General features: G+C 46.0%; 3 protein-coding genes across 4 annotated transcripts; 1 reads left to right on the forward strand and 2 right to left on the reverse strand.

Annotated features, from left to right (window-relative positions):
- Positions 1-202: 202 nt before the first annotated feature.
- Loxl1 (Lysyl oxidase-like 1) lies at positions 203-1,396 on the reverse strand. The gene is made up of 2 exons (XM_018112600.3): positions 499-1,396; positions 203-440 (listed from the first exon to the last, which is right to left on the reverse strand). The coding sequence occupies exons 1-2, from the start codon at positions 1,343-1,345 to the stop codon at positions 208-210; spliced, it is 1,080 nt and encodes a 359-aa protein (XP_017968089.1). The 5' UTR covers positions 1,346-1,396; the 3' UTR covers positions 203-207.
- An 80-nt stretch (positions 1,397-1,476) lies between these two features.
- Positions 1,477-5,144, reverse strand: LOC108659603 (methylthioribose-1-phosphate isomerase). 2 transcript variants are annotated; one of them, XM_018112599.3, is made up of 6 exons: positions 4,906-5,144; positions 3,375-3,533; positions 2,567-2,802; positions 2,284-2,510; positions 2,057-2,220; positions 1,477-1,994 (listed from the first exon to the last, which is right to left on the reverse strand). In XM_018112599.3, the coding sequence occupies exons 2-6, from the start codon at positions 3,504-3,506 to the stop codon at positions 1,665-1,667; spliced, it is 1,089 nt and encodes a 362-aa protein (XP_017968088.1). In that variant the 5' UTR covers positions 3,507-3,533; positions 4,906-5,144; the 3' UTR covers positions 1,477-1,664. The 2 variants fall into 2 exon arrangements, with proteins under 2 accessions (XP_017968088.1, XP_017968087.1); XM_018112598.3 differs by lacking the exon at positions 4,906-5,144 and adding an exon at positions 3,601-3,923.
- Positions 5,145-5,231: 87 nt separating this feature from the next.
- LOC108659606 (isochorismatase domain-containing protein 1) lies at positions 5,232-7,254 on the forward strand. The gene is made up of 3 exons (XM_018112601.3): positions 5,232-5,498; positions 5,546-5,755; positions 5,816-7,254. Exons 1-3 carry the CDS (start codon positions 5,364-5,366, stop codon positions 6,098-6,100), a joined length of 630 nt encoding a protein of 209 aa, XP_017968090.1. The 5' UTR covers positions 5,232-5,363; the 3' UTR covers positions 6,101-7,254.
- Positions 7,255-12,349: the final 5,095 nt, after the last annotated feature.

Raw genomic sequence — 12,349 nt, forward strand, 5'->3', positions numbered from 1 at the left:
TAACGTTTAGTCATAATTATTATCTGACTAAAGAATTGAGTAACAAAAGGGACGAATTATTTAATTTGCCTGCATCAATCAATTTATGAAATTCCATAAAGCGCAAGCAGATTGACAGAGTGAGTTGATTTATTATTTTTAATTTATTTATTTCAATTATAATAATTGCAGTTTGTAGGTATTCGTTTTCATGCATTAACTGTTGTTTCATACAAGCAACGGCTTTCGTTTGCATCTAGTGACCCTTGTGGTTAGGACTTCACCCGTATAATCCAGCTCACACTCGGCGCCATTATTCTCGAAGGACTTCTCGCCCAGAACGTACTCGGGATTAAGCTCGACGCGCAAAATATATTTGTTGTTGACGGGCACCGTGGTTACATCCACCCACTGGCAATCTAACACATGGCTGTACACGTCCGCGCAGCCAGCGGTAATACCTATCAATGTTTTAGCGTAAGCATAGCTCAGGTGAATAGGGAGCAGTTGAAAACTTACCTTGCGTGGTATTGCCGCACGTGTATTTAGGGGCCACGCCTAAATTGCATTCAGAGTCCATTAGGCAGAAGGAGGCCTTGTGGCCCTGGGCCACCTTTTTGTACCGTTTATTGTACACGTCGAATGTGGCAAAGACATTCATGCTGTGGTAGTGCATGTGGCACTGATGCCACTCCCAGTCCTTGTAGTTGGCATAGGGACTAACGTCGGCATTGCCCACATTGGAAGCCTTGACAGAGAAGCGCAGCAGCTTGCGGATGGCGCTCGGGTTTGTTCTGCGTATCACATACGCATCCTTCGACACACAGTTCTCTTCCATGGCACAGGTCAACTGAGTCATGGGTACCAATGCCAGGTACGCACTTATCTCGATGTCCGAAACACCAAGCTCCAGATCTGCCGATTTGCTCACACAGGCCACTGTGCTGACATTACGATTGTGGGCATCGCATACAGCCGGGTATGTTGGCTCTCGGGAACACTCTAACAACTTTCGCTCAGTGCCGCGACATCGCGTACCCACCAGGCCCCAAGGATTCGTATTACTATTGCCATGCTTCGTACTTGAAGTCGCCATGGAAGCATAGCCCAAGCCTAGCTGACGGCACACGACATTGCCCTCGCGCAGTGTCCAGTGCGTGCTGCAAATGGTGCCCCAACTGACGCCATTGTCGAAACTGATCTCCACGCGGCCCTCACGCAATGGCTGGTTGGCATTCGGAGCTGGAGCAGTCGAACTAGCCAGGCGCACTTGCATATTGCGAAAATTGTTGTAGATATTCAGCTGGCAGGTGCACAAACCAAAGCCGAGCAGCAACAACAGAAGCGATGCTATGTGTGACTCCATTCTCCGTCGTCTACCACCTAGTGTGGCATTCTCAATCAGCGCAAAGGTTTTAAGCCTTGCCAAACAAAGACTACGCTATTTAAGAATCAAAACATAACAAGTAAAACATCTGCCTTAATTCTTCAGCCTAGTTGTGTAAATATAATGTGCATTGTATATTTTCGTTTAGCGCCGATTTACATATACAAAAGCCAGCTGGCTGCCTCCCCATTTGCATGTGGTTCCGTGTGGCTCTGACTGTCTGTGCGGTGCTTTTTGCAACTGGAGTGCATTCATTTAACGCAAATATTAACAACAGAAACAACAGTTTGTGCAGCTGTTATAACCCAAGCAGCTTGGTGATCTCCGCTTTGAGCGCCTCCGGCTTGAAGACGCCATGCTCCGTGATGATGCCAGTGATGAGAGAAGCGGGAGTCACATCAAAGGCGGGGTTCCAGCAATTAATGCCCGGCGCCGCAATCCGATGCTCGCCCACGTGCGTCATTTCGCGGTCGGGTCGCACCTCGATTATGATGTGATCACCGCTGGGTATCTGCAGATCGATGGAGGTCAGCGGTGCAGCCACATAGAACGGTACGCCATGGTGCTTGGCCACCACTGCTATTTGATAGGTGCCAATTTTATTAGCCGTATCTCCATTGGCAGCCACCTGGATGGGATAAAGGACACTGATTAGCCAGCCAAGCAGACGCGACACAATGAGTAGCTCACCCGATCCGCGCCCACGACTACTGCTGCAATATTCTTCACGCGCAGCAGCGCCGCAACCATGCTGTCAAGCACCAGAGTGGCGGGTAGCTTCTCGTGCACCAGCTCATATGCGGTCAAGCGTGCGCCCTGGTTATACGGTCGCGTCTCCGTGCAGTAAACGTGCTCTGTAGAGTATTAGTTGTTCGTTAATTGATGGCTGTCTTGCTTGGAGTGAAGCTGTCTCTTACCTAGCTTGCCTAGCTCGCTTAGGTTCCGCACGACGCCCAGCGCTGTGCCATAACCTGCTGTGGCCAGAGACCCCGTGTTGCAGTGCGTCAACACACGCACGGGACCAGCTGTAGCCACACCCGTCGCCTCAGCCACATGCTCCAATATGGCCTTAGCACCATTAGCGCCAATCGCACGGTTGTCGGCAATGTCTTTTTCCAGCATGGCCTCGGTGGCCTTCAGGAATCTGGAATATCATTTGTGTAAGTTGTATGCTCTTGAGTCTTGACTCTTCCAATTTACCTTTGCTTCATCTCGCCCACCGTTATGGCATCATCCTTGGTGAGCTCGTTGGCTAGCGTGATTAGCTCGTCAGCGGAAATTTTCATGTTAACAGCCGTGGGCCGTGCGGAAACCAAATAGTTTAGCTTGCCCTCGATTTCCTGACGCAGCGATTTTTTGCTACTAAACTCCTCTGGATAGATTTCAACAGCCAGCGAGAGGCAGCCCACAATGGCTATAGCCGGAGCGCCCCGCACCTATAAAGAGCGTAAACAAAAATAAGACAAACAATTACTGAGAGGGTTTGAGTGCGGGCTTTATATTGGGTATCATCTGCTGCTGTTGCTGCTGTGTCAACGCTCTTATCTGGCCATAAACTCTTTATAGTCCACATTATATAATACGACTCGCAGTCCACGTGATGAGCCGCATACGCGCTCTTTTTACAAAGGCAGCAGTAAACAACTGCAAAATAATCTCTCCCTCTCGCCGATTTTATTTGCTTTACAAAAATTATAATAAATAAAAATGCGGCCCAGCGTTCTACATATGGCGTCTTGGTAGAGTAGAGGGAACCTCATTTAAATGAGAAATCCGCAAACAAATTGCTGTTGGGCAAGATGCAATTAATTTTGATGATGATGTGTGCAAGCGTTTTGATGCTTGGCACCAATCTGCAAGAATTATTTAAATGATCTGAACGAAATCTTTAATTGCGGTATTTATAGAGCGGACGAATGACAATTTGAACATAATTCGAGAGTTGAGTACGTAGACTGCAATTCCATTCGGTTGGGTGCGGATCGACTACATGATTATTGGTGCTCACCTGCATCTTGTTGATCACCTTCCAGCCATCCTCGACGCCACGCACCGGCAGATACTTGGAGACGACGGGCAGAAGCAGCTGATCGAGTATCTCCAGGCTCCCGCGCTGATATTTGATGGATTGGAGGCTCATCCTATACAATTTGTACTATACGACTAACTGCAAGAGAAATTAGAAAGCAAAATATTAGCAAGCTTTAATGGCATAAAGGCCAACGCAAACAGACCAATTCAGCGGAAAGTGGCGGCTGCTTCAATTCCTATTCAGCGGCGTCAGAGCAACAGCATTTATGCCAGAATTTATGACCAGGGCGCAACTGAACGTCTGTGTGTGTTTCTATTTATCAATTGATCAATATTAATCAAATGAAACGCCAACGCCAATTCTAGGACAGTCGAAAATTGCTGGGGCAGATTCAGACAACGTCTGACAGGCGAATGCTTCCCTTAGCTACTGAACGATTGCGATGCGAATGGACCGAGACCAATTCGAAAACAGTTTGGCAAAGATAGAGAGAGGGCGGCGCAATCAGCTGGCTGAGGGGAGATGGGAGAGTAAGAGTGAGTGGGAGAACAACTGAGAGAGGCCAACTGTGAGAGTGCTGGGATTGTATGAGTCTCGAGACTAGGGTCTAGCCTCTAAAGCGCGCCGCGATGGCTAAACGATTAATTCAACTTGTCAGAGCTTGCGTATCCGTTGCAAATTGATAAAGGCGTTGGCAGCGTTGACGGCAAAGCTGATGTCGATGCCGACGCCGACGTTGACACCGACGCTGGCGTTGCTGTTGACGCCGGCGTAGCTTTAGCCGTCAGCACGTTGTCGAGCATTTGATATTTTTGCTTTTATATGACAGCGGACAGCAAATCGTACAGCGACGCTTATCTCGAAAGTGAAATAACCCTGCCAAACGCATGTACACACATAAATTTTTATGTATGTGTATCTGTTTGTAATTTGAACGCCTTGATAATTCTCAGAGAAGCGTAATTTATTAGCCTGCAATTAGTTGTGCGCGCTGTAACTGTCAACCAAGAACTTGGCGCTGGTTCGATGCCAAATTGGTGTTTCGACAAAAATGATGCATACACAAATAAATACACGCAAAAACACACACATGCATCTGACCACAATTGCATGCAAATTAGCGGCATGCAACTGGTGGTTGCGGCAAAGTCAATGCACAACCATACGACCTTTCTCAAAGCATTACTTGACACGGCAATAAATACATTGACACTCTATTTTACACTTGCCTATTGAAAAGAATTTTGAATGGAAAATCTAACACTTTAGTTGTAATAAAAATAAAAGAAATTAAAATATGTAAACAGAAAAAGGTAAACAAAGCATAGGCGAGGTAGCAGACTGTATGACCAGTTTAAGAGAAAATAGTGTGGCCTGCTGCCCAAGAATGTTAAGTTTTCGATAGCAAACATCTGATGGACGGCAGCTCGATAAGTGCCTATTTTTCCAAGCCAATATTACAAATTGTACGAAATGTTATGAAACAGCCGGCTTTTCTTTTACTTACTGTTTTGTTTACGTTTCCAAATCTTGGAAATAGTCATATAAAATTCATCAATGACTATCAGGAACTTTTAGAATAATATTTATAAATTCGTATTAATAATTATTTTGACAGCATTCCAGTCGGCTTTGATCCTAACCGTGAATTATAATTATTAAATTAAGTTATGTGCATCACTTTAACAACCGTTTAATTAAATGTTAGATGCACGACACTTGTTGCTGCGAAAATCTGACAACGCTTGTAGAAATTGTATTTTAACACGTAACATTAGGTTAACAGAGCGCGTTTTTTCCACAATAATATTAACAGTGGCATCGGTATCGATAATTTGAACTGCATTTATACTGTGATACGAAGTTCCTACGACTGCCAACAGAGGGCGACAGCTTTGCGGCAATTTTCAAATTCAATAACTCCATCATAAATTCAAAATTTTATTAATCAATTTTTGAAGAAATATGGTCAACCGCATGAGGCAATCACTTTACCGCCTGAAATCAAACAAGACGTTGTTCATGATGTGCGACATACAGGAAAAATTCAAACCCGCTATTCCCTTGATCGAGGCGGTAATAGAAAATTCAAAGAAATTGGTAAGTTGAAGTTATTTATCGTCAACAGAAAATAGCTTAAATTTTAGATAGAAGCTGGTAAGGTGTTGAATGTTCCATTAGTGGTTACAGAGCAATATCCCGAGAGACTAGGCAGCACAGTTAGCGAACTGGATGTGAAGCATGCCTGTGCGGTTGTGCCAAAGACAAAATTCAGCATGATTGTGCCGGAAGTTGAAAATATGATGAAGAATCTTTTTAGCGATAAGCCCAAGACCGCGGTGCTGTTTGGCATTGAGGCAAGGTTCTCATATTCGAATATAATGTACTTCCGTTTAACATTTTGAATGCCCCGACAGACGCATGTGTGCGTAGAGCAAACGGCCTTTGACCTCATCAATAATGGAATAGATGTGTGGCTGGTCGCTGACTGCTGTGCATCGCGTCTCAATCAGGATCGCGACTTGGCACTAGAACGACTACGTCAAATTGGTTGCATAATATCCAGCACAGAGAGCGTGATATTCAATCTGCTGTCCGATAAGAACCACAAGTCCTTCAAGGAGATAGCTTCGCTCGTGAAGAGAGTGGCAGCCGACTTGAAGCTTGGGCTACCCACAGCGAGTGCCAAGGACAAGAAATGATATTTGCAGGCGGCGGCTTTGATGTCTATTCATTTACCATTAAGGTAGTATTTTTGTGTAGCTCATAGAAATTATGAAAGAATTGAGCAGAGATAGGGCCTGCCTGTCCTCCGGCCAGCATCGTCATCTCATAAACATTTTGCCCAGCGGACAGCTGAATGGAGCGTTACCTCAGCGGCGCCTTATAAGCCAGCCAGCCAGCCAACAGCAGCAACAGCAGTAGCAGCAGCAGTAGCCTGCATTGACGCCAAGCCTCCTTGCTGCCAATTTATGCGAAGACTTTCGAGCGCCCCTTGTACGACTGTTCCACGGCAGTTAAATTTCATGATGCAATCGCAACAATCTCCGCATGTTGCTTGCCTACGCGCCTGCGGCAACCGCTAGGTGATGGTGACAATGTAGCAGGCGTCTGATTGACTCATAACAGGCCAAGATCACAATCTCATCTGCATGCCAGGCAGCCAGATAGCTGGCTAGCTGGATACTTGGCTAGCCCCCTCCGGCTGCTGCTTGGCAATTTATTTGCCTAAGCCCTGCCAGCTGAGTGCCAGCTCGATGGGATCGCAAGTGAAACTGATGGCTACGGCCTGATGGCACGCGATATGCAAACAGCATGCCCAAAGATCTGGCCAATTATGCACCAGCTCGCTTATCTAATCCCCACAAAATATTAAGCTGCAGCTCAGCCAGCGGCGCGACGTGTGAGCAGCTGCAAGAACGCCAAGCGACAGTGCAACGGTAACATGCGTAAAAGTTTGCCAGCTCCAGCTCCAGCTCCAGCTGCTAGCCAGCTGACTGCAGGCTGCAGCCTGTTGCCAATCGCTGACGCAGCCAGCGGCCATAAATTTCCGGGCCGAGGTGCGGCAGACCGGTTCGCAAGCGTGGCATATTAATAAATTTTGGCTGAGCAAAACGATAAAAATGATAAATCTGTGAAATTGCCAAACCGTGTGCAAATGAACAGGCGATCAGGCAAGCCTCAGCTCTGCAGCTCATCGCAACTCGACGGCCTGGGATTTATGTGTCTGCTGGCCGGCAAGTGGCAAGTGGCAACATCAACTGCAACTGCAACTGCAACTGGAACTGAGCTAGAGCGAACTGTAGACAAATTTCAAGCCAAGCTCACCGAGGTATTTATACGCTTCATTCAATTTATGAATACTTATAGATTTAACATAATTATATGGAGTTGAAGACTGCAATGAGAAATCATGTTCAAAAATTTTAATTAATTTTATGTAATATGATCAAGTTACGTTATGACTGCCAAGTCTCCGGTCCGCCCTATAACAGTACCTGCAATACCCTTTAGCTGGCCATGTTGCATGCCAGCACATTTGCCGCCAGAACGTGGCCGGAGAGTGTTGACAAATGTGAGAATCTCGAGCGGCGCTTCAAAGAGCCGTTGCCTCGGCTGTGGCAGGAGTTGCATAATTTATGGAGATGTTGCTGCCTCTTGCCCAAATTAGCCAAATTTTGCCCCGAGGGTCGCTTTGTCTATGTAATGAGATAACAGCAGCAGCAGCAGAAGCAACTAGAAGAAGAACAACAGCAGCAGCAGCAGCCGCTACAACTAATGAAATATTAGTCTAGATGAGGATCATTTGCATTTCCCACACTGGGCAGGCAGCCAAAGCTCTGTAGTAATTTAGTAGTTAAGCAATTCATATGCAGCAATTAGTTCAATAATCTTATGCTAATTATGCACCTCAAACATTTCGGTTCTTTGGCACCGCCTGCTAGTGGGCGTGGCTGCATTTGAGTCTAGCGGTCATAGGGAATTGTCGCTGTCTCGCTCTTTCCCTAGAAATGAACTCTTTCCGAGTCACCTGTTAACCCAGTAAAATGCACGCGGCCGTCGACCATTGACCAACAATTAGTGGACCGCTAAGATAGGAGAGAAAGAGAGAAAGAGAGAGAGAGAGAGAGAGAGGGAGGACAGCGAGATCTGTATCTGTGCAGCGTACAGCGAGCACTACTTAGGAGCAACGTCTAATTAGCATATTAGTTATTTACAGCATTCAGAAGGGGCTCGCTTCAATCGTGCGGCTGCCCCATGGCATTCGGGGCGTTCTTTGGGTGTGTGAATGTTTGTATACGAGTGCGCTCGAGTATTATAATTAAGTTAGAGTTACGGCTCTGGGCCACGCTAAGTGGTCGGTAAGCAGCCAGAGACATGAAGCTATAAGTACAGTTAGACTATTAGCCAGGATATGAGAATTTCCATGTCATGCAGCTAAGAGCAAATGTCAAGTTCTAGGACAATGTGCCTTACAGTCTTCAGTAATGAAAAGTTAGAAACTAGTTTAGTTTACATTTAATATTAAATAGTCGCAGAAATACGTAGAAACTAGATCTATGGAAAGTCAATCTTAAGAGTGTGAATTACTTGATGAATCTGAAAGCGTGCAGGTGGAAGTGTTGCTATTTACACCAGATACTCAAATAGTGCTCATTGGAATGCAGCTCCAACTCGTTTGTATTGAACGCTGATGTATCCATATGCAACAGAGTCTTTTGGTGGTTTTAGTGGTGTGAATGTAAAGTGTGATATGCAATGAATGTACAAGTGGGAATCAGTATTGCAACTATGCATGTTCCTAGTTGAAATGTTATCTAAAGAAAAAAGCTGACTTAAGATAAGGCATCTGAATATGCTTGTTGTCTATCAGAGATAGTCAGGCAACTAGATGGAGTAGAGATAGGAAGTGCATGCTTACAGCAGAGCTTCAAATGTTTTCACCGCAAGTCCAGCGTCAGTCTTATCCCAGCGGGCCACTCGCAATAGCCAAAGCGGTTTGTGAAAGGCGTACATGCGTTTCTTGATGTATTTACATATGTAACTAATTTGCTTAAAATTGTATTTTGGTTGCGACAAGTTGCCGTAAATGCGTCAACTCGCTGGCTTACTAACAAAAAAAACGAAAAACGAAATATAAAGAAAACGCCGAAAGTAAAACAGATAGAAAAAAAAAATCCAGAAAGATTTACAAATTTATGCTGAAAACTCGCTGTTGTAGCATTTATATGGGCAATTGGCCAAAATGTTGGCCAACTTCAACACATTTGCGTGCTTTATCTCTGTCGCCGTTGCCGCCGTCGCCGTCGCCGTCGTCGTCGTCTTCATCTCCTTTGAGGTTTTGGCCTTTGTTGGACACATCAAAGTGACTTGAGTCCCATTTGACTTGCAGTTTATGCAGTTACAGTTGCCAAATTTGGTCAATTTCACTTGTTCAGTTCGAAATTTATGCCATCTTGGGTAGAGCTTGACTGGAGTGCAGCGACTGATGCCGCCTTAGCGGGTGCTGCGAGGTGGGCGCCTAGCCTAGCTAGTAGCTACGCAAATTAAATATGCATCATGCATTGCTACGTTTACTTTCTACGTTTATTTGCATATCAAGAGGAGATATGCAACTAGAAGCCATTGCCAAGATATTCAGCATTTCATACTTTATATGTGGGACTTTTTTCTCTGCACATCCTGTATGCCAATAATGGCTAAATTGTATTACATTGCTGATGCTCCAATCTCGCATACCAATTGACTTTGTTCCACAAACCCATATTTTGTTATGAGTTATGCTCAGCTGGCAGTAGTCAATCCCAGTTGCAGCAGCTTGAGAGGAAGCAGGGGAACACACATTATGCCAACACTTTGGCAATGATTCCAACTGAGCTATTCTCACTTGATAAAATTTCCCTTTGACTAATGTGCGGCCCAGCCGCAGCTTTCTTCGCCCAACCCATTTGAATCTGCTTAGCGAAATCCACTTGGCAAAATGTCAAAAGGCCCGGGATGCTCAATCAGGGAACGTTTGCTGTTTCGCCGACAGGCTCATTGCACCAATTTGTCAGTGAGTCAAAGCATTTTGTCACGATTCGCCATAAACACCTTGTGGAGCTGGGCCCCCTCAAACGATTATAGTTATTAAATCGAAGTGATTTGTGCACTTTGGCACAAAAGAGGCCGCCGCTTCAGCCGGCATTAAGTAAATAAATAGAAAGTGAAGTTGTGTGCCCCGAGATTTTCAGCAGGTCAATCGATAGACCCAGCCAGACCCACACATACACAGAGACAAATACAACGAAGCCACACGGATTCACTTTTCAGACTGAAGAATAGAAACGGGCTAATGATAATGTTTGAATTATTCCCGTGCAGTCGAACGGCAGATCAGCTGTAGACATAATGAACGCTATTACGAATCGAGCGCTTCTCTGTGTGAGTTTCCAAAAACGAGTCTAGTCTCGTTTAAAGACCAGCTCCCACAATAGCTGGCGTGTAGCTGATGCTGCCTCTGCCAACGCTGCTGCCTCTGCTGCTGCTGTCAAATGCAATCAATTAAGGTTAATTTGCAGCCACTTCCCAAATTACTAGCACAAATGGGTCTCGAAGCCACAGCCGTAGTCCGGCTATTGGATCATTGAAGCTGTCGGCCAGCTGGCTATATGTGTCAGCGGCATTGGCCAAAAATTATCAAACAAAACAAATTTGTTTGCGGTTATGATTTGTGAAATTCTTCGGTTGGCTGAGCCGACCGCAGTGGGGCACATGCCAACGCCAACACTCGCTGGGCCGTGATTAATGGCGTGTGGAACATAAATTTGGCACTGCTTGTGGAGCAAACAGCAATGTGGGCAAAGCCTTGCGGCTGCTCCTGCCCAGATCTGATCTTGTATGCGGTGCATGCAGTCGCGGCATTGATTTTGCACAAAAGCATTTGCCAGTTAGCCAAGTTGCTGCGCTTGTTGGCCTGTCAGCCAACCTGACAAAATTGACAGCCAACACTGACAACGGCGACATGGACAATGGAAGCATGGAAGCGGCCGCAACGACAACAGCGAGAAACAACAGCAGCAGCCGCAAGCAGAGACAGCAGCAGCAGCAGGGAGTAGCGGAGAGCGGGAGCAGCTACAGCGAATTTGGCCAAACGGTAACCCATGTTTGACAATCAAATATGGGAACGGCGTGCTATGTACTACCTGTGCCGTGACCCATATCAGTCATTGGCAAGCCAAAAGTTCACCGGGTCGTGGGCAGGCATTAGGCATTAGCATGTGCCATTGGGCATATGGTAACAAATGGCATATGGCCTATGGCGTATGGCGTATGGCATATGAAAAGTGAAATTTCTGGCCGCTAGTCAATGGCCTGGCCAAATAGAAGAGAGACACTGCTAAAGCATATTGGCCAAAAAGAGTTTCGAACTGACCTCATTGAGCCCACGCTTAGCACAGCTTTTGGAATTCACGGGAATGTCTCACTGAGTGAGTGAGTGAGTGAGTGAGCGAATGAATGAATGATAGCCTGCCAGAGCCACTTGCCGAATTGCCAGTTGGACTTTTGATTATCTGGCCGGGTGCTTCAGCTCCAGCTCCAGCTCCAGCTGCAGGCCGGTTTCGCTGGCATATAAAATGTGTTGACACGAAAGCGCAGCGAACAACCGAAACAGGGAATTCTGAAAAAATAAAAAAGAAAAATAACAGTTCGAGCAATAGCAACGACAACGACCAACAGCAACAACAAGTGAAACGCTGAAATCTTATGCTGATTGCCAGCCGTAACAGCTGCCTATGTAATTTTTGCAGGGAAACAAAAAGTGAAGGCGTCTCCGAGAGCATCTTTCGTTGCCCGCTAACGGAGCAGGCACTTTCATTAAAAGTTTTGGCCAATTCGAAATCATTAAATTGCAGCCAGAATTGCTCAAAGATAATTTTGCTTTTTTGGTCATGCATCAACTTCCTGGCTGTAAAGCAAAGTCAGGGCGCAAAGACAAACCACTCAATTGAGCGAGGCAGCTGTGGCCGCTGAGTGGCTCATTTTTTGTTGCGTTGTTGTGTTTGCCGGCGAACGACTCGAAACGGGTTTTGGCCTGACTCAAAAACCTCTTTGAGCCTGACGCTGGGCTGAGCTGAGCTGGCTCTGGCCCGGCTCTGAATCTAAAGCTTTCCATCAACTGCTGCGTTGCTCTTTATTTTAATTTGCGCACCTAAGTAAATGCCCGGCAAGTGCTAATGAGACATAACGACGTGGCCGTCGCCAAGGCCAAGGATCCATTTATTATTTTTAGCAAATAGCAACAGCTGCGCCTCGCTCGGCCTAAGCCTGCCCAGCATTTGGCATGCCAATATTTTCTAATATTCGCAATCATTTAACTTAATGTGCGCTCATTTATTTTGCGTGCCGCAGATGCTGGCCGGCTTGCGGCCGCTGGCTGGCTGCAGCAGTCCAACTGCAAGCTGGAGGAG

Source organism: Drosophila navojoa, chromosome 2 (genome assembly GCF_054131105.1).
Source record: "Drosophila navojoa isolate 15081-1374.11 chromosome 2, UAZ_NAV_1.0, whole genome shotgun sequence".
Taxonomy (NCBI): domain Eukaryota; kingdom Metazoa; phylum Arthropoda; class Insecta; order Diptera; family Drosophilidae; genus Drosophila; species Drosophila navojoa.